Source organism: Elephantulus edwardii, unplaced genomic scaffold, assembly GCF_000299155.1.
Source record: "Elephantulus edwardii isolate Elephantulus edwardi_28Jun2011 unplaced genomic scaffold, EleEdw1.0 scaffold00033, whole genome shotgun sequence".
NCBI lineage: Eukaryota > Metazoa > Chordata > Mammalia > Macroscelidea > Macroscelididae > Elephantulus > Elephantulus edwardii.
The window spans coordinates 14,931,438-14,954,474 of NW_006399783.1; the positions used below are offsets into that span (position 1 = coordinate 14,931,438).

The window sequence follows — 23,037 nt, forward strand, 5'->3', positions numbered from 1 at the left end:
AAATCACTCAGCCATTAGGTAATAAATTAACAAGGACTTCTCGTTAGTGCTTTTTATCTTCACATTAAGTATTGTGTACAGTTTAGTAAATATAAATTTTACCATGTGAACAAACAAAATTAATTAGTCTTAATTTAGAAATTACATAAGAATGACATTTAAATAGTAAGATTTTCACTTTGTGAATAAGAAATATTAGGAACATCCTTATGATATTAAAAAAAAAATGAGTGGGTCCAGAACATTTACAGAGAACTGTGCATATTCTGCTTCCAAATTAATATATTACGTACTTTTTAATGTTGTTGTTGTGTGCCTTTGGGTCAGAATCAACCTATAGCTGACCCTCCAGCAGATTGTCAGAGGCAATAAATCTTATTGGAAGCAGAGCAGTGTGTGGATTCAAACCAGGTGTCTTTGAGATTGCAACACAGCTTCTTATATGTAGGACATTTTTTCCATTTTACAATATTGTAAAATTCTATAAAGAGATGACTTAACGATTTCATTTCTTTACAGTTCCTAGGAGAACTTGCTACATATCATTAGCTGCCTAATAATAGGCCGTTTTGATGATGTCATAATGCTATAGTGAATTGGCTATGGTCTTAAGGCTTTCCTTGATCCTATTACATAAATCTAGACCATAATGTTTGTTGATGTTGTGGAAGGGAGAAGCAACAAAACCAGAGTCTTAAGTGTCGTAAAAAGTATCCAAGATTTGCTTTGTGTGAATGTTAACAACAGGAAAGAGGGAATAGTTTTGTACAGCTAAACACAAAATTATTACTTCCTGATATGCATGGATTTTTTTTAAGCTGGATATTTTATATAAATTTTATTTTATACACACACACTCACACACACGGTTGGTTTGTTTATTAGATGCATATAGACTGATTTGTGAAAAGAAAGAAAATTCTTGAATTTCTTGCTGGTTAGCAGTAAAACTTGATTAAAAGAATGATTTTTTTTAGACTAGTTATAAACTGCTTACTACTTTTAATCAGAAAGTGAGGTGACTAGGTTGCCTCCAAGCTTCATTCTGTCTAATAGGCTGATTGCTCAAGTCAGTCCCACACCAGTGCACTCAGTTTTAAAAGCAAGGGTTTGTTTTATTCCAGCTATTACCTGGTAACCAGTTCATTAAGAACATTACTGGGACTCCGAAGGGAAAGCAATTCTATAATCTCTTTGGAATCCAGTTGGGTTGATGCCAGTTGTTATATATGGGGAAAGAGAAGGAGATATTAACCAATTTTAAGGCTTGTTTTGTTCTGTTCTTGAGAAACCAGGAAATAAAGGCACATCCATATGTAATTCTGAAAAAAAGCCATCATTAAGTGAAATATAAAGAGCTTAAAAGGAACCAGTTTAACTTGTTGTGTTAATTTTTTCCCTTTTCTGTAATATACAAAATAGTCAATGTTTGGCATGCTTGGTTAAATATGGTTGCAGACTGTTGAGTTGGTTTTGACTTGGAACAGCCCTGTATGGTAGTGTAAAACTCTTCACCTTAGGACTTCCTAACCTATAATCTTTTTTTCTTAATAAATCTTTATTTTGTACTAGTTTGTTTACCAAGTTCATATACATTGTTTTTTACAACAGATCTTTCCCATTTCCTTTGCCCACCCTGCAGGAATGGCATCCACTTCCTAACCAACATGCCTCGAGAAACTGTGAACTTTGATAAGTGTTGATAGTTGTAGAGGGGCTTCTGACCTTTTGTTCATAGGGTCGCTATGAGTTGTGCGTGACTCAAAGGCAATCGTCACCACCAACAACCCTGTCCTCTACCCATCAAACCGTATGACCCTATGATTACCTCCTCCTATTCCCACCCCTCTGCTCCTACCTACCCCCTTGGATCCTCATATCCATTTTACCTAGTTGTCTTTCTATTTCTACAATAATGGTCTTATACCGTATTTATATAACTTATAATCTTTACAGTAGTAGGTTGCCCGGTCTTTTGTCTTAGAGTGACTGATGGGTTCAAGAATTAGTTAGCAGCTGAGTATTTAAGCATTGCACTACCAAGAGACCTTCAGTTCATTAAATAGAAGAGTTTAAGTCAACTGTGTGATTTCTTTATTGTAAATGAGTTGTTAGCTTACACTGCCATTTCCTGTTACTGGAGAGTTGACTCCGAGAAAAACTATGCTTCATAGGTTCAGTATGACCTATTTTCAGAAGTAAATCTCCAGGTCTTCCTTTCAAGGCATCTCTCAGTAGACCTGAACCTTTCACCCTTTGTTAGTTTTTGAATGTATTAACCAATTTTACCACATTGGGACTCCTAGCTCAGAGTAGACTCTTCTAAAAAAGAAAAAAAATAAAGATAAGAAAAAAATGTGCATTTAGAATTGTGTCTAGACATGACTGTACCATTGATAATTCGTGAAGATTGGTTACTGCTTTCTTTACCACAAGCAGCTCTGGCTGCTGGTAAGGAATAGCAGTGCCAATTCAGGCAAGCGGTTGCAGTCTACCAGCTGCCGCTCTATGGGAGGAGAAAGATGAGTGATCTCCTTCCATATGATTGACAATCTCTGAAAACCCAGTAGAGGGGCAGCTCTGACTTTGTTCCAGCTCAGTGGCAGTGAGTTGAGTTTTACCATTTTAGAATTTGCAAACTGGAGGATTAGATATAATAATTCTTTTTTTTAACTAATTTTTTAATTTATTTTAATAATTTTAATGAACATTTACAGAGATTTTGTATTACCATTCATTCATTGCTGCACTTCTCTCCCACCCAGTCCTCCCCCTCCCCCTAGTTCGCTCCTCTCTTTGAAAAGTAAAAGAAAAACTCCCTCCCTGGTACACAATCCCCCCGCACCCCTCCCACCGCCCCAAGTACAGTCCACTATGCAACCTTAATTGTGGACTCTTGTGATAACCATAATACCCTGTCATACATCGCTTTTAAATTATTCTCTTCCTCATCTGTTTCAGTGCAGTATAATATCTCAGTCGCAAAAGGACAAAAACTGCATGATGCCACTGCTGTAAAATGGGACTGATATCAGGGTTGGGATAAGACTGAGAAAAACTGGATAAATTGTGTAGATGTAATAATTCTTAATTATTGTCTGCAGGTCTATGCAGTATCTTGGACATACTATTTCTAAATGAGTAAATTGGATCTTTTTATAGTTCAGTGACTAAAAGTAGTACATAAATACTGTGAGTGTGAGTGTTGCAATATTTAGTATTGTATAACTTTAAGAAGAGATTTAACTAAACTTGTCATATGTAAGTGAAGTCTGGCTTATTTCCATTTTGAGATAGGCCTGGAAATACTACATTGAGGAAGTGGTTGTTTAAATATGAACTTGTGAAATATATCTGTTCTCAACATGTGGACTGATCTCTTCAGCTTTGAGATTTATTTCAAGGGACTTAACAAAGCTATTAGGGAAACTCTGGTGAATTAGTGGTAAGGAGCTGCATTACCATCCCAGAGGCACATGGTTCCAATCCACCAGCTACTTTGGTAGAAAGTTAGAAATCAACTCCTGTGTGATAAACTGCTTCTCAAAACCCACTGGAGGGTCAGCTATGAGTCAATTCTGGCTCAACGGTACACAACAAAAACAACGAATCTATTAAGGAATAAGGAATCCTGGTGGTTTAGTGGGTTCTATGTGTTGCTACTAACTGAATGGCACTTGGTTCATATCCATCACCAGCTCCACTGAAGAAAGGTGAGCAGTCTCCTCCTGTAACGATTTATAGCCTCAGAAACCTGCTTTAGGTGTTTTATCCAGCCTGATAGAGTTGGAATTGACTTAATGGCAGTGGGCTTTTGTTTTTCATTATGAACCTTTTTGCCACAGAGCATCCCAGTGACATGAGAATGATGCCACATGCGTCCTTCATTATCTCCCAGAAGCATGTGGAGGCTGACCTAATACAATTAAAATACCTTTGAAGGTGTTGCTGAGCTCACACTAGCCTTTTGTTAATACGTTTTTGCTGTATCTTGCTTGTATTCACCTGGGGAGAGAGTCATTATAAGGGAGCCTCTGTAGTTTTTTTGGTTGACACATCTTAATCAAGGTGGTTGAATGGGAGAAGAAGTTGTGCTGCCAGTCCAAAGTTATGCATTTTGAAATTACCAGCTACTCCTCAGGAGAAAGATGGATGAACAGTTTCCGCCTGTGCAATTAACAGCCTCTGAAAACCCACTGGAGGTGAATTCACCAGCTGTGAATTGGTGCTGACTAGACAACAATGAGTTGTTATTGAGGTCTTAATAAATCGTTCAGTCCTGCTCTAGAGAACTTTTATCAGTTATCTCTTTAGGCTTCTTCCATCAGAATGGTCTCCATTATTATGAAGAACACATTGATAAGAGTAATGTAATAGAGGAAATGATGATAAGTGAAAAATGAGATCATTTACCAGATCCAAATAGCATTTCAGAGCTTCATCTCTCCCATCGGAAACCATCCTTTCATGTTTTAAGGCAGGGCTGGGAATGTGGGCTGTTAGGATATACCTTGCACAATGGTAGAAGGAGAATCATGTGATAAGTTCAAATTAGCCTTTGTTAGGAAGAAGGGACAGGTACCATTAAAGGCCTACATGACTGAGAGAGCTGTCCTGATTGAAAGCTGTCCAGGTTGATGAAGTTCATCCTGTCCTGAGCTGTATCCTGTTAATTTCAAGTTGCATCTGTTTTCTAGGTTGTTTCTTGAGTTGCAGCCTATTAAACCACTTAACTACTAAGTATTATTGTTGCTAGGTGCCATTAGTAGAGTTTGACTCATAATGACCCTATAAAGAACAGATCAGAACCTTGTCCTATCTTGTGCCATCCTTAGTCAGCTCGTTGAGGGTCTTTCCCTCTTTTGCTGACCCCTTTGCCTTTCCCAGAATGATTCTATGGAGCTAACAAACTAAGACAGACTAAGAAGTAGGGCTGAATTCTGTGGCCACTACAATGAATTATGAACCGACAGTGAAGTAGAGAATGTTATGGATAGAAGTGGGTGGATGGATTGGGCAATTGATAATCAGAAATGGTGAATAAGTTGGAGTAGAAAGTATGTCTGACCTTTCCTTCCCTGGAACTGTTTTTGTTCTGATCCTGATTTTTATTCCTTGGGAATTTAGGTGATTTTTTTATAGAATGATAGCCGCAGTTTTCCTTTTTGGTTAGATTTGGGCACACTTTTTGTATAGAATGAATTGTTAATGACCATTTCCAAATAAAAGGGCCCTTCCTTCTGAGACCAGTTCTCTTTTATTTTTGTCCCTTCTGAAAATCACCTCTAACTTAAATCTTTACAGTAACTTTTATAAGTGGTTTTTGTTATTATTTTATAGTTGGGGAAATTGAAGTTCAGGAAAGATGCAACAGCTTTTGTAAAGTGAGTCAACTAACTGGTATCTAGAAGATTAAAACAGAAACATTGACTCCTGATTCAGAAGCTTGGTAATTTATTTTGAAGCCTTTAAAGGGAATGAAAGTACAATAAAAAAAACTTAATCTTCTTCTTATGCTTATGACATAGGGTGGATGTTATAAAATGGCTTTATTTCTATTCAGGAGACTGGATATAGAATTTAAAATCTTTTTTTTATCATCATCATTGCTACAAATGATAGAGATGTTCCAACTGCAACTTTCCTTTTGAGGAGTGTTTTGTGGCAGGTTGAGGTCAAAATAGAGTCACTGAGGGCAGTTGTCCAAGCTGGCTTGTTCACTCTGATTCATCAGGTTTGTCATTGAGCCTGAGCTTGTGTATTCCCCAAGTGATTCAGATATACCTCCCAACTCCGTCGTCATACCCTCACTCCACTCTGAATATCACTTAGGTTTGTAAATTCCAAACCTGTGTGAAGCCATTCATTCAACAGTTATCTTTATATCTAGAATCTCTTGTGTGTCAGGCACTATTTTAGAATGTTGAGATATACCAGGGAGTGGAAACAACACCCCGTCCTTTTGTAGCTTATTTTTCAAATAATTAACTAAGTATCTTTACATAGCCTGTTTCTTGAAGGTTAATAAGAGAAAGATCCAGTGTCTTGAGTATTGATGGGAGAAAATCATGCCTCATACTTCTGTGACATACAGGTGAAATCGTAGATAAAAAATAAAATTAAGCATATTCTTCATTAAGATTTAATAAACTATTAAGCATTTGTATGAAATAAAGTATTAGAGTCATGATGAGTATATACTCAGAAAGTCAACCAGTGAATGTGATGATTGTTTAACTTTGGCACTTCAGTAATGTTTTAAAGGAGCAGAGTACAAACAGTTAAGTGCTTGGCTGCTAACCAAAGGACTGGAAATTCAAACCGACCTAGCAGCTCTGTAGGGGAATGATCCTGTCTGAATCTGTATTTATTACAGCCACGAAAATCCTGTGGGGTCATTCTGCTCTGTCACTTGATGTGCCTGTCTTCAACTCAGTGACACCAAAATAACAGCCAGAAATTCTAAAACTTAAAAAGAAAGAAAAAAATCATTGCCTTGGAGTCGGAGTCAGAAACAACTAATAGTTGAATTGGCAGTGGGTTTTCAGAGGCTATCAGTCTCACAGGAGGAGATTGCCCATCTTTCTGCTGTGGAGCAACAGATAGATTTGACCTGCTTATCTTTGGGTTGGCACCCAACTCCTTACCACTAGGCCACCACAGCTGTCTATTTTAAAATGTTGTTGTTATGTTCTGTCAAGTCGCATTGTAAATAAGGAAACCACTTTTAATTCTTTTAATTTCTATAGTCAGAGAAAAGTCTAAATGTATTTCCCTTAAAATATATTTAAATATACAGTTTCCAATCATTTACTAGTGATACTGATAATAGTTCCTGGAATTTTATAAACTTGTGTTGATTTTGCTTTTTTCACATGTTAGTACAGGAAGCATTCTGCAAAATAATTTTTACCATGAAGTCAATTCCAGGATTCTTTATGCTTATCTACTGGCTTTTAAAAATGTACTTCTTATAACACATCCTTCCTTTAATCAATCTTGTTTTGCAAGGAAGAGAATGTTACTGCCTTGTCTTTTTTCCCTTTGAATTACTTAAATTTTTTTCTGCTTTGTATTGGTCTGTTTTTCTTGCTCCATTATATTACCTTTTTTTTAAATTGACTGATTTAGCATGACAAAACCTTTTCTTATTTTTTTTAAATTTAGAAATTAACATCAATCACCAGTATCATAACATCCTCTTAAGGCAAGTTATCTTGTTGCTCTGTCCTCTAAATGTAGCATGCAGAGTGAGAAGGCTGCTGACAATGATAAAAATAGCCTTCCTGCTTGCTGGTTTGTTGTTAGGTTTACTGGCAGTAGGAAATCTTTTGAATTCCTTAATTGGGTCAGCTCCTTGCTGTTTTTTTTTTGTAGACATTCCTTCTGCCTGAAATTCTTAGATGCTTTTAGATCTTGCAGTTTTGCACCTGCCCTGAGTTATAGCCAAAGCAAACTTTTTCTCAATCTGCAAAACCATATCCTGTTCACTTTACTTATATATAGATAAATGTTACTTTTGCCACTATTACAATCTTTTTTCAACTATCATATTACATTGAAAACAAATGTGAATTGAGGCACAAAAGAAGTATCCTCTCTGGCTATGCTAAAATGAAAAGTTACAATTTTTCAGTATTTTTACTTCCTAAAATTCTGTACACTGACAGTTTGGCTATTACAAAAGTAAAAAGTTAGGCTTTTATTTTTCATTAGAGAAGAATTATATCCCTGTTAGTAACCAAGGTCATTGCTCCAAAACTCTCATTCTTTGAAGCTGAATTAAAAAATTGCTCAGATTGCCACTCCCTTCTTCAAAGGTCTAGCCTGCGTTGTTTGGGCAAAAGAAATCCTCTCTCTTCCTTTCTCTCACAGTGAGAAATTGTCCATTATCACTGGCTTATTTTTCAGTAGGAAGTAGTTAGAGAGGAAATGACTATTAATTGAGCATGTACTATATACTAGGGCATTTGCTGAGCATTCTGCAAATATTCTCATGAATGTCTCACAACAACCATGCAAAGTAAATGGAAGCATTCTTTTGTTTTACTACTGTTCAGAGAAGCTAAGTAATTTGACATAGGTCACAAAACCTGCAAAGATTTTGTTGCCTGAGGGGAAGAAACAGCTTAGGAATAGAGAATTTTTGAGTGCAGAACATAGACTATAATCAGGATAGTCAATGTTCTCTGTGACGTGCGTGTTTTTCTGAACCAGAGATGGAGTAGCTTGAATTAGAGAAAACTTCCCATAGGATGCATGAAGACTGAGAAGCAATCTGTCAGATGTGTATGTGTGATTTGAATAGTTAAGATCTGGAGGGAAAAAGAGAAGGAAAAACATTCCAGATAGAGAAGGTATCCCACGAGGAAAACAAAATTGTAGGCCAGAGTTCTAAATGACTGAAGTACCTGATTTGAGATGGGAAATAATAGTGTGGAGAGATGGACAAGAGCGTCAATAACAAGGATTTGTATAGCTCTGGACTTGTTTTTTTTAAAGTTTTACTTTCTGTTGGTTTGCATACAAAATTTATATACATTGTATTTCACACTTTTCTTCATTCACATTGTTTTTCATACAATCTCTACTATGCATTGTGTTTTATAAAACTAATCACTGTTGAAATATGCCTATCTTTATCCTTTCCCTTCACCCGCCAAATTGTACAACCCTGTGATTTCTTCCCTGCCCTTCCTGACTTCTCTTTCTACCCTGTCCCCATTGTGCTTAAACTCTGTGTGTGTGTGTGTGTGTGTGTACGTGTGTTGTAATAAGTTTAAATGGCTCTTTAGTAGGGAGCCAGACTCTCCAGTTGTTAACAGTCCCTGCCAGTTTAAATTTTGTGAAATTTTGCACGGGAATATCTTTTTACTGAAAATTGGTGAAGGAAGTCACAGGTCGGGGAATAGATTTCTACTTGGGGAATTACTTTTTTAGTCACTAGAGTAAGTAAGTGTTTATTCACGTAATTAAGTGATAGAAAATATTGAACACATTGTTTTTAGTTCATACTGGTATGCAGAGTTTATTTTTTTAATGTTGATATAAATAAACTGAATTTATTTTGCTTTGCTTGAGTCCAGCTATACATTGTCCAGATTCTCACAGCATTCCTTTGCTCTATAGGTCAGGTGTTGTTGGTAAAAGCAGCAGATGGAGAGACAAATAGAAATCTTTTTTGAAAATTACTTATGGAATTGTAGCTTTTATTTACTTTGAAATAAGCTAAATAAAATTAACAGAGATGTAGGCAGGATACCTCCATTTCAACAAGAAATATATGTGTATGTGCTAGAGTACACTTGTGTGGGTCTATGTAAATCTTTGCTGTCTTTGGGCTAAGCACATATTTATACTTTCCCTGCTTGACATTTTTAGTGGTGTTCACCAAAGAAAACTCCTCCTTTCTTTTCAGTGACTTATGTTTTTATTGTTTTAGTCAATTAAATAAAATTCAAATTTTTATGCACTTACCACTTAATGAGACTTTGAGGCTATGTTTTGCATACCCTGAAGGTTATCCCCTGTTATCTTCCCTTAGCCTATACCATGTCATCAGAATTACTAGCATGACTCTGAAAAAGAGAAGGTCATGGTATGAAACTTAATAGCACTGTAGAACATTTGAGATTTTTCAGTGTTTATGTATCTGAAATGGCATCATTTATTGTATCATTGCCTGCTAGGTCATCATAGCAATAAAATCTAGCTTGCTTTTTAGAAAATAATTTCATTTTATTATGAAAGTAATAATATACATGCAATATTTGTGTAGTGGAATATTTCTTTTAGCGTTTTCTACTTTATCTCCTTAAATAGGTAACATTAGTTAGAGTCACAGAAGAACATGATACAAAAGAACATCATACTGTTCTTTTGAGCACCCCCCCCACCCCAGTTCTAAGTCTGGTTAGTAATTATTGGTTCTCTGCAACTCATAAATGTCTAGCATAAAATTGCCAAATTGGAGTATAGATCATTTCCAGGCTGTAGAATTTGGTAGACTAGTTCCCCAGAGTCACACTGTATGTATCAGTTGCCTATATTTGGCTTGGATGAGTCATGTCACCAAATATAGACTATGCCTTGTGCATGATGCATGCCAGGCTTCTGGCTCCAAATGCCACAGCTGGCCTCCAGAGACTGCTACTTTTCTTGTCCTTGTGTTTCTTAAGGTTGAGACTGTTGATCTCATAGTATTTTTTTTTTAAATATTTGTAATACAATCAATACCAAGAGCCTTCTAAGACTGAATTCAACCCATAAAATAGGTTCACTTATTGGAAATCCTAATGCCCTCCTTTTCCATTCAGGAAGTCAATTATAGGCTTTTTGAAACCACGGTCATATTTATAGATAGATAAGAATTTTAAAAAGGAAACTAGAAATTCAAGCAAAAGACACAAGCACTGAGTTGTATTCACATTCAGATATTTGAGTTACTTTTCTTTTACTACACTTTATTAATTTGTAAAATAGTTTAAATTCGGGGGAATGAGTTCAATGACTGCTTGCTTAACTGGTACCTAAACTGAAAATTCTAAATTAGTATACTGGACTGTTAACAGAAAGGTCAGTGTTTTGAATCCACCAATTACTCTTCAGGAGAAGGATAGCTTTCTCCCGTAAAGATTTACAGAATCAGGAATCTCTTGGAAGGTTGCCTTGAGACAGAATCAATTGACCCCTTGGTGGATTGGCTTTTAACATTTGAAAAAAAACCGCTTTTGCTCTTAAAGGGCAATATACGTGTGTGTGTGTGTGTGTGTGTGTGTGTGTGTATATGTATGTATATGTATATAAAGAAAATATTTAAAAGGCAATATATATACAAAATATATATAAAATATTTAAAGGGAGATATATATATATATGATTTAAAAGAGATGAGAAAGTTAGCCCTTAACAGAAAATTAATTCTATAAGAATGTTGGTTGTTGCTTGATATAGTTAAAAATAAAATTTGATGAGCTAATTTTAGGGGGAACATTAATTTTTGGAGAGAGATGTTTTGGAGAAAGGTAAACTTTAAAAAATGGTTTGGAAAGAATACTTTTCACAGGGATGATGAAATGAGGCTACTATCTGAGAAGGAAGTGTGGAATAAAAAAAGTGGAGATATTGTAAATTAGCTTCCATAGAGCAGAGAATTTTAGTGCTAAAATGAGAGAAGAAATACAAGGAGAATGCAAAATATTTGTACCACAGTACATATAATGGAAACTTTCAGAAGATTTCTGCAAAAAGCAACATTATATGATGTCCATGATAGATGTCATTGCCATAAGGGGCTCAAGGACATAGTGTACTATCCAAATTAGACAGTCCAGTGTAAGGTATATAACTGCATTTGCTAAATTAGGCAAGTCAACCCAATATTTTGCCTTTTGAATTCTCATTTTTAATTGACATCAAGTAAAAGACTTTATGGAAAATATAGAACACGATTCCAAACCATTAAAACTTATCTTTCTGATTAGTCAGTTAAATATTTTATTCCCATATAGACTTAATATCATCTTTAAAATATTTATTGATAAACATTATTTGTGTGACAGCTCTATGCATTTACAAGAGGTTTTAATTGTAAGATATATATATATATATTCAATCCGAAAAAAATCAATTGCTGTCTTAAGTGATTCAGAAGCAGAACTCCCTTCTCATGTTTGTGACATTTAAGGTCATATTCTCCTGACATCTCAAGTCAATCTTTTAACTTTTTAAAATGTAAAATATCTTGTACTTGTGACTAGTCATAAGACCTAGGTTTATAGTTAAAGCTTGTCACATGACATTCTCTGGATTTGGATACTTGACTGCATACAGCTGTATTAAAGAATGTAATTATTTTTAGGGGAAAAAAGGAAATATCAAGATTAATATTAATATTTATTTCTTCTCCCATTCCAACCCTACCCCCACTCTTAGATAAGAACAAGCTGAAATTTTCAGTGGACAGTGAACAAACTCATAAAAACTAACAAGACTTGTACTTGTTTTAAATTATAGGAAAGTTGTATGTTCATATTTCATATGATATCAGACTCTATAGACGTTTTGGATTAATTTTAGCTACTTCTAGTGAAGAACAACTTTGTCTTTTTTGCTGCACTCATTTCTGTGGCAGCTCTTTTAAAGAAGCAGGATTTTGAGAAAATAAAGGGTAGCTAAAGCCTGTCATTCCTCTCTAAAGAGTTGCATGCAATATGCAACTGGTGGGTTAATGTTTGTTGGTTGTCGAGTCAAGGCCAATTCAGAGTGACCCTGTGAACAACAGATCTGAACCCTGTCCTGTACCATACTCATCTCTAGCACACTTCAGTCCATTGCTGCAGTATGTAAGAGGACAACCAATTATCTTTGGTTCTCATAGTGTTCTGTGGAACTAGGTGGAGTCTTCTAAGGTGGTTTCTGAGAAGGTTTGCTCAGCTTTCGGGCATGAGGAAAATGTGTCTTTACACATTTTTTGTTAACCTTTGAGTATCTACTGTGGTTCTGTGGGGTTGGAGTTTAGACTTCTATTTCCTAATATTTGCTGTTTGAAGTTGGTTTTAAATTCTTCCACTTTTATAGCGAAAGTTGACCCCTGATTTATGGAGACTTCTGCACAGCTGGATTAAACCATTGTGATCCATGAAAGTCTTCACCAGCTGATCTTTCGGAAGATCTTTAAGTAGAGCTTTCTTCCTGGCCTATTTTAGTGTGAAAGCTTTGTTAAAACTTCTTCACCATCATAGCAACATTGTCACAAGGGTGATAACTTGTGTGTGGTGCATTGGCTGGAGACTGAACCTAAGCCCTCTTGCATGGAAGGCAAAAATTATAGTACTGCTGCCTCCACTTTAGAGTTTTAGAGAGTTTGGATGGACTGTGAGAGATAATTAAAGCTTAAGGTCTCTTACCCATTTTAAATGTGATTTAAGGCTTGCTGAGGGGCTTCCACTGTTCTTTTGAGGGCACCAGGCACAGAAGTACATTATGAGATATATTGTTGTTAAATGCCAATAAACTACTCATAGTGACCCTCTAAACAATGGATCTGAAACTGCCCCGGCCTGGCCTGTGCCATCCTCATCATCTCTGACATACTTGAGCACATTGTTGCAATCACTGTGTCATTCTATTTCGTTGAATATCGTTTTCTCTTTCACTGACCCTCCACTTTTCCAAATTTGGTAGAATATGAAGAACTTAAAAATATTACCATACTAATTTGAATAACAGTGCAGAAAACTATACATGTGCTATGTCTTTGGTAAAGATTTGTGGTCTAGGTAGCTAAACTTACATGTAGAAATTTTTTCCAAACAAAAATATAATCTTATAAGTTAATTTCTTCATAGTAGATAAATCCCGTGCTATGTTGTGGCAACTAATTTATAAAATGGTTTACCTTCCAAAAATTTTATTACCTTTAAAATTTTTTTTGAGATCGGCATCCTGGGTACTATTAAATCTTGAACTATTTCAAAATTTGATAAAAGCTAACTTAATGTCTATTGAGTGTTTTTTGTTTTCTGGGCCCTATGCTAATAAATGCTTTGAATATTTTCCTGAAGTATAATAAGTATTTTTCCCTGTAGCTTAGGCACTTATTTCCCAATGTGAATTTAAACCCATCAGTGTGTTTTACATGTAAGCACATGTTTGAATCATAAAGGAAAAGTTGTACATTATCACTGTGTATTGTTACTTTTAAAATATAGCACAGTGCTACACACTGAAAAAAACACATTCGTGAAGCAAAAAAGTGAGGATTGTAGACAATGAGTTGCTATTAGATAATAATCTATAAAGGAGAAACTACTATGGATGGGAATCTGGACATTACAATGACAAAAAATTTAACTGTGTTGTTCTTATATACCATTGAATCAGAATTGACTTATGCTGAGCAGTTTTTCAGAGGCAGACATCACAAGGGAGGAGAGAGCCCATATTTCTCCAGCAGAGATGCTGGTATATTCAAACTATGTGCTTTTGGATTGGTAGTGAGACTTCTTACTACTGAGCCACCAGAGCTCCAAGTAAAATATGTTGTTATTATGGTTGTTATGTGCCATCAACTTGACCACTACTTACAGATAAATATGAAGACTATTTTATTTTCCTCAATTCAAACTTACCCTTTCAGAATAGCCTTATGTGCTGCCTGATGTGTCCACTGTGCTCATTAGCAGCACAGCAAAGTATACCCAATGCTTTGAAAATAATTTTCCTGGTAAAACAGTCAACTCAGCTGTTATTTGAGTAAGTTTAAATAAACCCTTTCTAAAGAAAATAAATTTAGTAACGGCCTTCTTTTACCTTCAGGTCGTCTAAACTATTCATACCCAGGATCCGATAGTTCTCTGCTTATTAATGGTAAGTGATAATCAGTTTAACCTAGTGAACCTAGTTCACAATATTGGAAAAAAGTTAGTAGTAGCAGAGAAAATACAGTAGTTGTGGTTTAACAAGTTGAAAAATGACGTGAACTTATCCTATAATGATAATTGCAAATTGCTATTCATGTATCCATTACTTTAAAAATTGTTTCCTTCAAATTGTGTCAGATATTTTTTTAAAATTTGAAAACCAACTGATTTCCATTCCTAAAAGTAGTGACAGTGAGAATCCCATAATGAGTTAAAAAGAATAGCACTATCTAACACTAACTTGTGTAATGACCTTTTAAACGTCAAGATGAAAATAAAACAACAGCCAAACCCAACAACCCCAAAACCCCACCAAACAAACAAACCAACCCACCACACAACTATGTGTGTGTAGTTGGAAGTTTTCCAGGAGAGAGGGTAATCAGAAACTTAAAGCCAGAAAAGGAGCCCAAGACAGCAAGCAGTGCTTGACACTGCAAGGTCATTCTCTATTTGTTTGCTGTCATAAGAGGACAAGAAAAATGCACTGTCATTGGCCTTTACTTTGCCTTGAAGTATATTCTTCTTGTTCTTGTTGTTGTCATGCCGTCAAGTAGCCTGTGACTCATAGCAATTCTTTGTGCAACAGCTCTAAACCCTGCTCTATTCCTTGCCAATCTTACTGTCTCTGACACACCTACCCCCATTTCCCCAGTCACTGAATCAGTTTATCTCATTGAGGATTTTCCTCCCCTGCATTGTCCTCCACCCTCCCAAGTATGACGTCCCTCTCAAAGGACTGGTCCTTCCTTGAAACATGTCAAAAGTATGTCAGGCAAAGCTTCAGAATCCTTGCCTCCAAGGAGCAGCCTGGACTCACCCTCTCCAGGACAAACCTTTTTGTTCTCCTCGCAGTCCATGGTGTAGTCAATACTCTTCTTCATCTTAGCAAGCAGTAATAATGGAAAAGGCTCTATTTCTTGTTTATGGTATATAGTGAATGGGAAATTTAAAATTACTTTTATGACTGAATATCCTTTCGGTAGTTTTTGGAATCAGTGTATTCTGACCATCATAATTGAGCCAGGAAAATAAAATGAGATGGAATTTGTGAGAATTGTTTGGATGTACCAGATCTTCTAGGAATCATACAATTTCTAAAAACCTCACATGTATATCAGATTGTGGTTTTTTTCATGCCACAGCTTCAATAAACAATACAGCATTCCAACATAAATATGTGTAGTCAAAAACCAAACCCAGGACTTCAAGATAGGAGGTAGAATAGACATGTTCAGTTTACCACTTACTGTGGAGCAAGTTCCAAAGTTGAGTCCCTGTGCTGTTTCCAGATTGCTGTGAACCAAAATTTAGGATACTGCTGTTATTTTAGGCAAAGCCATCAGCTTTTTCTTGGTCTCTGTTTCCTCCTGAAGTGGTTAAATTAAGCTGGTTGCTCCCGGAGCTCATATTTTTGAGGTGAGAAAAAAAAGCATGTTAGTGTTTTGTTAAGTTAACTTGATATATATTCATTAAATTTCCCAGTTATTATGAGATTGACCCTTTTCCTCCTGCTATGCTAATTCTTTCATATATAGATGTTTTTCATTAGCAAAGAAAAAAGTATAACTTGAGGTTTTACTAGTTTCTAAACTCTGGAAGGCCATTATTTCATGATTTTACTGTTGACTATGCGAGATTGTGTTTTTTATAAAGTAGAATCGCAGGGTGGTGCAAATGGTTAATGTTTTCAGCAGCTAACTGAAAAATGAGACGTTCAAGGTCACCCAGAGACACCTAAAAAAAAAAAAAGACTTGGTGATGTACTTCAGAAAAATTAAACATTGAAAATCCCATGGAACACAGTTCTACTCAGACAGACTTAGGGTCACAGAGTGGTGGGGACAACTCCATGGCAGTCGGGATTGGTATACTCATTGAGGCTGACTTTGTCTTAGGGTGAGTAATATGGAGATAATGAGAGTACAAAATATTAAAGAGGAGAAACTTGCCCTTTCCTCAAGCAAGACCATGATTGATGTCATGACTTCCATAATCTTACATCTGGTGTTTAGGCTCATAAAACTCCAGAATGGATTTTTCAAAATTGATCACATGTTAAGTCTTAGTAACCAGACAAGTTGGGCCAGTTTATTAATTTATAATTATTCTTTTAAAATGAGAAAGCATTTAGGTAGACAAAATGCTGAAATTGACTAATATACAAAGTCCCCATAGCAAAGTACAGATTATAGCAGATGGTGGATTAATAGTAATAACATTAAAATAAGATGGGAAAAGAAGGGTATCCAATTTCAGCTTGCTTGGTTCCACAGTCAACACTCTTTGTCAGTAGCACTCAGGAACTAAAGAAATGAATTGCTGCAAAAATTTGCAGTCAGACTTCTCCAAAGTACTAAAGAGCAACATGGTCAGTCTGGAGACTAAGGTGTGCCTGATCTAGGCCTTGTCTTGAGGTTACTTGCTCTGTATCAGAGAGCTGGACAATTAATAAGGATGACAAAGAACAATTAGTGCCTTTGAGTTGTGGTGCTGGAAAATATTGACTACTCCATGGACTGCCAAAAGAACAAACAGGTTTATCATGGAGAGGGTAAAACCTAGTTTCTCCTTAAAGATGAGGGTTTTGAAGCTCTCTCTATCTCATGCTTACGAGGGTAAAGGGACAGTGCATGAGGGGAAGAACCTGGATGAGATGAATTGACACAGTAATGGGGTACTGGAGTTAGATGTGTCAGAGATAGTAAGACTGGCTCAGGATAGGGCTAGGTTCATAGCTACTATGCATAGGGTCACTATGAGTCACAATCGACTTATGGTACATAACAACAGTAGAGGTGTATTGGGACAATTCTTCAACTACCTGACTTAGATGTGGACATTGCCCATACAGTTTTATTTCCAAAACAGTTTCTAGAATGGATTTTTTTTTTCTGTTAAGGTGAAAGAAAAGTAATTCTATTAGAAAAGATATATCCCGATTTGGGATGGGACAGTCCTCCAAAAGAAAAGAAGTGAAAGAAAGACCTAGGATGGTTCAGTTTTAAAGTCATTTCACTTATTAATTCTCAGTTACTTTTTTCTTTAACTTAGCTTTGGAGAGTACTCATACTGAAAATAATGATAGTGAATGGGAATAATTGTTTGAAACACAATGTGAATGAAGATAGTGTGAAAAACAGTTTATACAATCTTTGTAAGCAAATCAGTTTAAAATTAAAATTTATTTAATAAAAGAAAGAAAAATGTAAACGAGTTAATTGTGTTGAAAAAAATAAACTAAGCTTTGAGTATTCATTTATCCAGCAAGAATTTATTGCTGCAGAACAGACCCTGTCTTACTACATAAATTTGTGAATAATCACCGTTAACGTTGGAGGTTTAAAGAGATTGCAGAATCCTTATGCGAAGCATAAAATGATGAGAGTTCACAACATAATTTCCTTTAGTACTTTTTTTTCAGTCTTTTAAATTTTTTTATTGTGATTGTAATGGAAGTTGACAGAAGAGTTGGCTTTTCATTCATTGATTGTGATCTAGCCACTGTTAACATTCTCATATGATCAAAGAGTAAAAAGTTATTTAGAGATCACTGTGAATGGCTACTGTGGAGCAAATACTTATATTCCATACAAATAGGATATGCTATATAAGATCATAATCTTCCCCCCTTTTTATTATTAATTTTAATGAAGGTTTACAGAGACTTTAGATTTCCATTCATTCATTGTTGCACTTTTCTCCCTGCCCACTCCCCCCCCCCCAGTTTGCTCTTCTCTTTGAAAAGTAAAAGAAAAATTCTTTCATTGGTATACAGTTCCCCCAACCCCCCAGTCCACTTCACCATGCAGCCTTCATTCTGGACTCTTGTCATGATCATAAAAAAAAAGCATTACTATAGAAACATTAAAAAATCATAATCACATTATGAATATAATTTTTGAGGCTTTATCACCATTTGTTGTTTTACTAATAATATGCTAACTTCTGTAGTTGTTGTTATGTGCCATCAAGTCATAGCGACCCTATGTTCAACAGCCCTAAACTCTGCTCTGTCCTGTGCTAATTGCACTGTCTTCGACACACCCATCCCAATTAACCCAGTCACTGAATCAATCCACCTCACAGAGTGCCTTTCCCTCCTGTGCTGTCCCTCCAACCTACCAAGCATGATGTCCCTCTCCAAGGACCAATCCCTCCTTACAATATGTCCAAAGTATGTCAGACGAAGCTTCAGAATCCTTGCCTCCAAGGAGCCGCCCGGTTTAACCCTCTCCAGGTTGAGTCTTTTTGTTTCTTTAGCAGTCCATGGTACATTCAATACTCTTCTCCCACACCACAGCTCAAAGGCATCAATTCTCCTTCTATCCTCCCTAGTCTTGTCCATCTCTCTGATGCATAACAAGTGATTGCAAAGACCATGGCCTGTATCAGATGCACCTTAGTCTCCATAGTGACACTATTGCTCTTCAGTACCCTGGAGAGGTCCCTAACAGCAGACTTTCCCATCGCAATAGACGTAACTTCCTGGATGCTGGTGCCAAGAATGTTGACTGTGGAGCCAAGCAGACTAAAGTTTTTAACAATCTCTATCTCTTAACAATCCATCCTGATGCTGCCAATTGGTCCAGTGGTGAGAATCTTTGTCTTTGTGATATTGAGCCTCAATTCATATTGAAGGCTACAATCCTTGACCCTCTGCAGCAAGTGTTTCAGGTCCTCCTCAGTTTCAGCATGCAGGGTTGTGTCATCTACATAACGCTTATGTTGATCCTCCACCAATCCTGACGCCACATTTCTGCTCATAGAGCCCAGCCTCCTGGATAATTTGTTGAGCATACAGGTTGAAAAGGTATGGAGATAGGACACATCCCTGGCGTACACCCTTCCCAATTTTGAACCATGAAGTGTTTCCCTGCTCTGTTCTGACGACTGCCTCTTGGTCCAAGTATAGGTTTCGCATTAGCACAATTAAATGTTCTGGGATTCCCATTCTTCTCAGAGTCAGCCACAGTTTGTTATGATCCACACAGTCAAACGCCTTTGCATAATCAATGAAACACAGATAGACATTCTTCTGGTATTTCCTGCTTTCAGCTAAGATCCATCTAACATTAGCTACAATATCCCTAATACCACGACCCCTACTAAACCCAGCCTGGACTTCCGACAATTCTCTGCTGATGTGCTGTTCCAGTCGTTTTTGGATAATCTTCAGTAGAATCTTGCTTGCATGATAAATCAATGATATTGTTCTATAGTTTCCACAATCTATTGGGTCACCCTTCTTTGGAATGGGAACAAATATAGATCTCTTCCAATTACTTGGCCAAGTAGTTGTTCTCCAGATTTCTTGGCACAACTTGGTGAGCACGTCCCTTTTAAAAACAATAACCAGTCCTTGAATTTCATTGTAATGTTATTAATGTTGTATCATTTATTATTATCTCAATTGCCTTTGGCCCTTTAATTTTGGGTTGTACTTTTCAACAAAGATTGGCAGAGTGAAGAACCTATATTCATGCAGAATGTGTATTCAAATCTTAGTAACTCTACTTAATACCTAGATAACCTTGAGAGAGTTACTTGATGCTTCTCGAGGACTTTTCATCTGTGAAATAGGAAAAGAATACTACCCACCTAAAACTGTTGTAATGATGAGTTTTTCTTGTGTGCCATCAAGTCGACCTCAACTCTTACACTATACACAGAAGTTCTGAAGCCTGCCCTTTCCCGAGCCAATCTCACTGACACCAATACACCTACCCCCATTGCCCCAGTTACTGTATCAGTCCATCTCATCCGAGGTCTTTCCTCTCCTGGGCTGTCCCTCCACTAGAAATAGATGCTCAATAATTAGTGTGCATCCTATGAAATGACCATCAAATAACAGTTGTGATTTTTAAAAGCAGTCTCCCTTTAATTCAAATAACAATTGTTAAGAAAGAAGGCTGTGAAGAAAAAAAGAACAAAAAGAAAGAAGGCTGTGTTATACATTCTAGGAAATTTTTCAGTTTATTTCTGTATTAGTAAAAGAATTGAATAGAGATTTTTTTGCTTTAGAGGGAGAGTGTTAGATGGAATCCTTGCATTTAAAACTCAAACTTCCTAGCTACATTTTGCATTCCATTTACTAGTGAATTTTATGGACTACAAATATAGAATCTACATTATGATTATGAGAAGCAATTTTGTCCATTTTCCATTTAAGTGTATCTTTTAGTGAGAGGTGCTAAGGACAAGCCAAACATTCTTTAAGCCCCTTTCTTGAATCTTGGGATAGAAAGGCCGAGCTCTAAAGTAGGTATCAAATTTTCTTTTTACCCGGCTTGCAGCTTTGTTCTTGGTTAACAAAACTGTAATATATAACTCCCTCAGTATAAAAAAAGTACTTGTATAGAGTTTTAAAAAAAGTAAAAACTCTCCTGTTTGTATGGTTTAGCCCTTAGCAGAAATCAACCTTGGGGCAGTAAAATTACAGAAAGAAAGAAAAAAGACTACATTTATTTTACAGAGTTATCTACGTGTTACTGTTCCTTTGAGGATGTCTGTGCACTTGGAAACATCACCTAAATATTCATTTGTCCAAAGGAGATTAGAAAGAGATCTTCTAAAAGTTAGCATAGAACATCTCTAATATAGTTCTTTGCAATGAAAGGAGAGAAATTGTTTGCTCGGGGCCCACAAAAATAGAAGAGTATAAGAGAAATGTAGACTATATTGACATGTATAAAATGGGTTTCAGTTTCTGCTAGGGAGCTTTGTGGCTTAATGGTAAGGAATTGCACTAACAACCCAAAGGTAGTGGTTTGAATCCACCAACTGTTCCAAGAAAGATGGACATTCTCCTTTCTTATGACTTATTCCCTTTTAAAACCCACCAGAAGAAGGTCAGCCATGGGTTGGTTCCGATTCAACAGTACGTAATAACAACAGGTGCTGCTGGATAGTATAATGAAGAGCATACAAAAATAATCTTAAAAAGGATAATATGAATGTATCATACACTATATATACACAAACTAAAAAGTAAGAGTCCAGTTATTGAAGACCAACCTAAACATGTATACATGAGATTACTTGTGAGGGAGGAAATATTCTTTGAACATCTGTCTTTTCCATGTGCTACCACTTGCTACTGCCTCATCAGTTCTCCATTTTTATGAATAAAGAAATTGAAGATTCAAGATGTTTAGTAATTCGAGTTTCAGTCTCTTCCCTTTGCTAATGCCACCTTAAAAATAATACTCTAAAAATAATATTCTGAAGTCTAAATTATACTTTCTTCATGCTTTTTTGAATGTTGTTATACCAATTACATGAACATAAATATAAGTTAATATGCACATAAAAGTCTATTATTATAACTTAAATAATTTTGTTACAATGATTTATAGGTATTTAAAATTATTCATTGCATCTTGGTTGAATTTTTAAATGCCTGCATACTAGATATTTACCCTATGATTGCATCAGTATTATGAATACTTAGTTTCTTTGACTATTACATATATTCCAACTAATGATTTTTAAAAGGGATAACTAATATTTTCATGTTCATTTATTATATACTTCTGACAAGTCTAATGTACTTTCTCTGAAAGTCTAGCATCCCAGCCTAGTGAAAATTTTCATTAAAGGGAATTAGATGACTTTATAGGGATAATAACAAGTGAAGCATTCTTAAGCAAGGTTGTTGTTGTTATGTGCCGTCGAATCGCCTGCGACTTATTGTGACTCTATGTACAGTAGCCCTGAGCCCTTCCCTGTCTTGGACCAGTCTCACGGATTCCTACACACCAACCCCCATTGCCCCAGTTAGTTACTCTATCAATTCATCTCATCCAGTGTCTTCCTCTCCTGCTTTGTCTCTCTACCCTTCTGAGCATGATGTCCTTCTCATAGGACCAGTCTTTCCTGGCCATGTTCCCAAAATATGTGAGACAGAGATTCAAAATCCTAACCTTGAAGGAGGAACTTGGTTTCACTCTCTCCAAGATAGACCTATTTGTTTTCTTGGCTGTCATAAGCAATACTATAAATATATTTTAGAAAGAAATTGTTTACCAGTAGAGCTAATGACAACATGGACTTGTAAGCATAATAGCAATAATATTGCAAACTCATTTATAACCTTTTTTAATCATATTAATCTAAACATTAAATCACTGAGGAATTTATAAAACAAAGCTAAAAGAGAAAAGTAAATAAACATTCGATATTACTCATTTTAACTCATCTTTTTATTCAGTGATAGCAAAAATATTTTTAACACCCTTGTGCTAATCTTAAAAAAAAAACCAATCTAAACAATGACTCAACAAATTATTTTAACTGCTTTAGCTAGAATATTTCCAAATATACATTGCCTTAAAATATAATTAAGGCAGTTTTGTTGTGCTTTTAACTTGCCAGTTTCTTGTATAGCTACAACATACTCAAACATCAAATAACAATCAACACTTGATAATCATGAGATTGGAGTCCTGACATTTTCCTAAGAATGGGATCTGTGTCACAAGTATTTCGTAATGATAGGTTAAGACCAAGCGATTTTATACAAGTGAGATAAAAGTATCTATTTCGTATGGAAGGTGAAGTGGTACATTTAACATTCTCTTAAAATTCACTTAAATCTGATTTCTGGTTATAT

General features: G+C 35.9%; 1 protein-coding gene across 3 annotated transcripts in view; it reads left to right on the forward strand.

Moving 5' to 3' along the window:
- The window catches only part of CPEB4 (cytoplasmic polyadenylation element binding protein 4), a 96,106-nt gene that overhangs the window by 45,336 nt on the left and 27,733 nt on the right, over window positions 1-23,037 (forward strand). The window contains exon 3 of one of the 3 annotated variants that reach the window (XM_006884362.1): window positions 14,320-14,370. The exons of the other annotated variants lie outside the window; for them this stretch is intronic. Coding sequence (XP_006884424.1) covers window positions 14,320-14,370 — 51 coding nt within the window. The remainder of the gene's footprint in view (window positions 1-14,319; window positions 14,371-23,037) is intronic. 3 annotated transcript variants of the gene reach the window in all.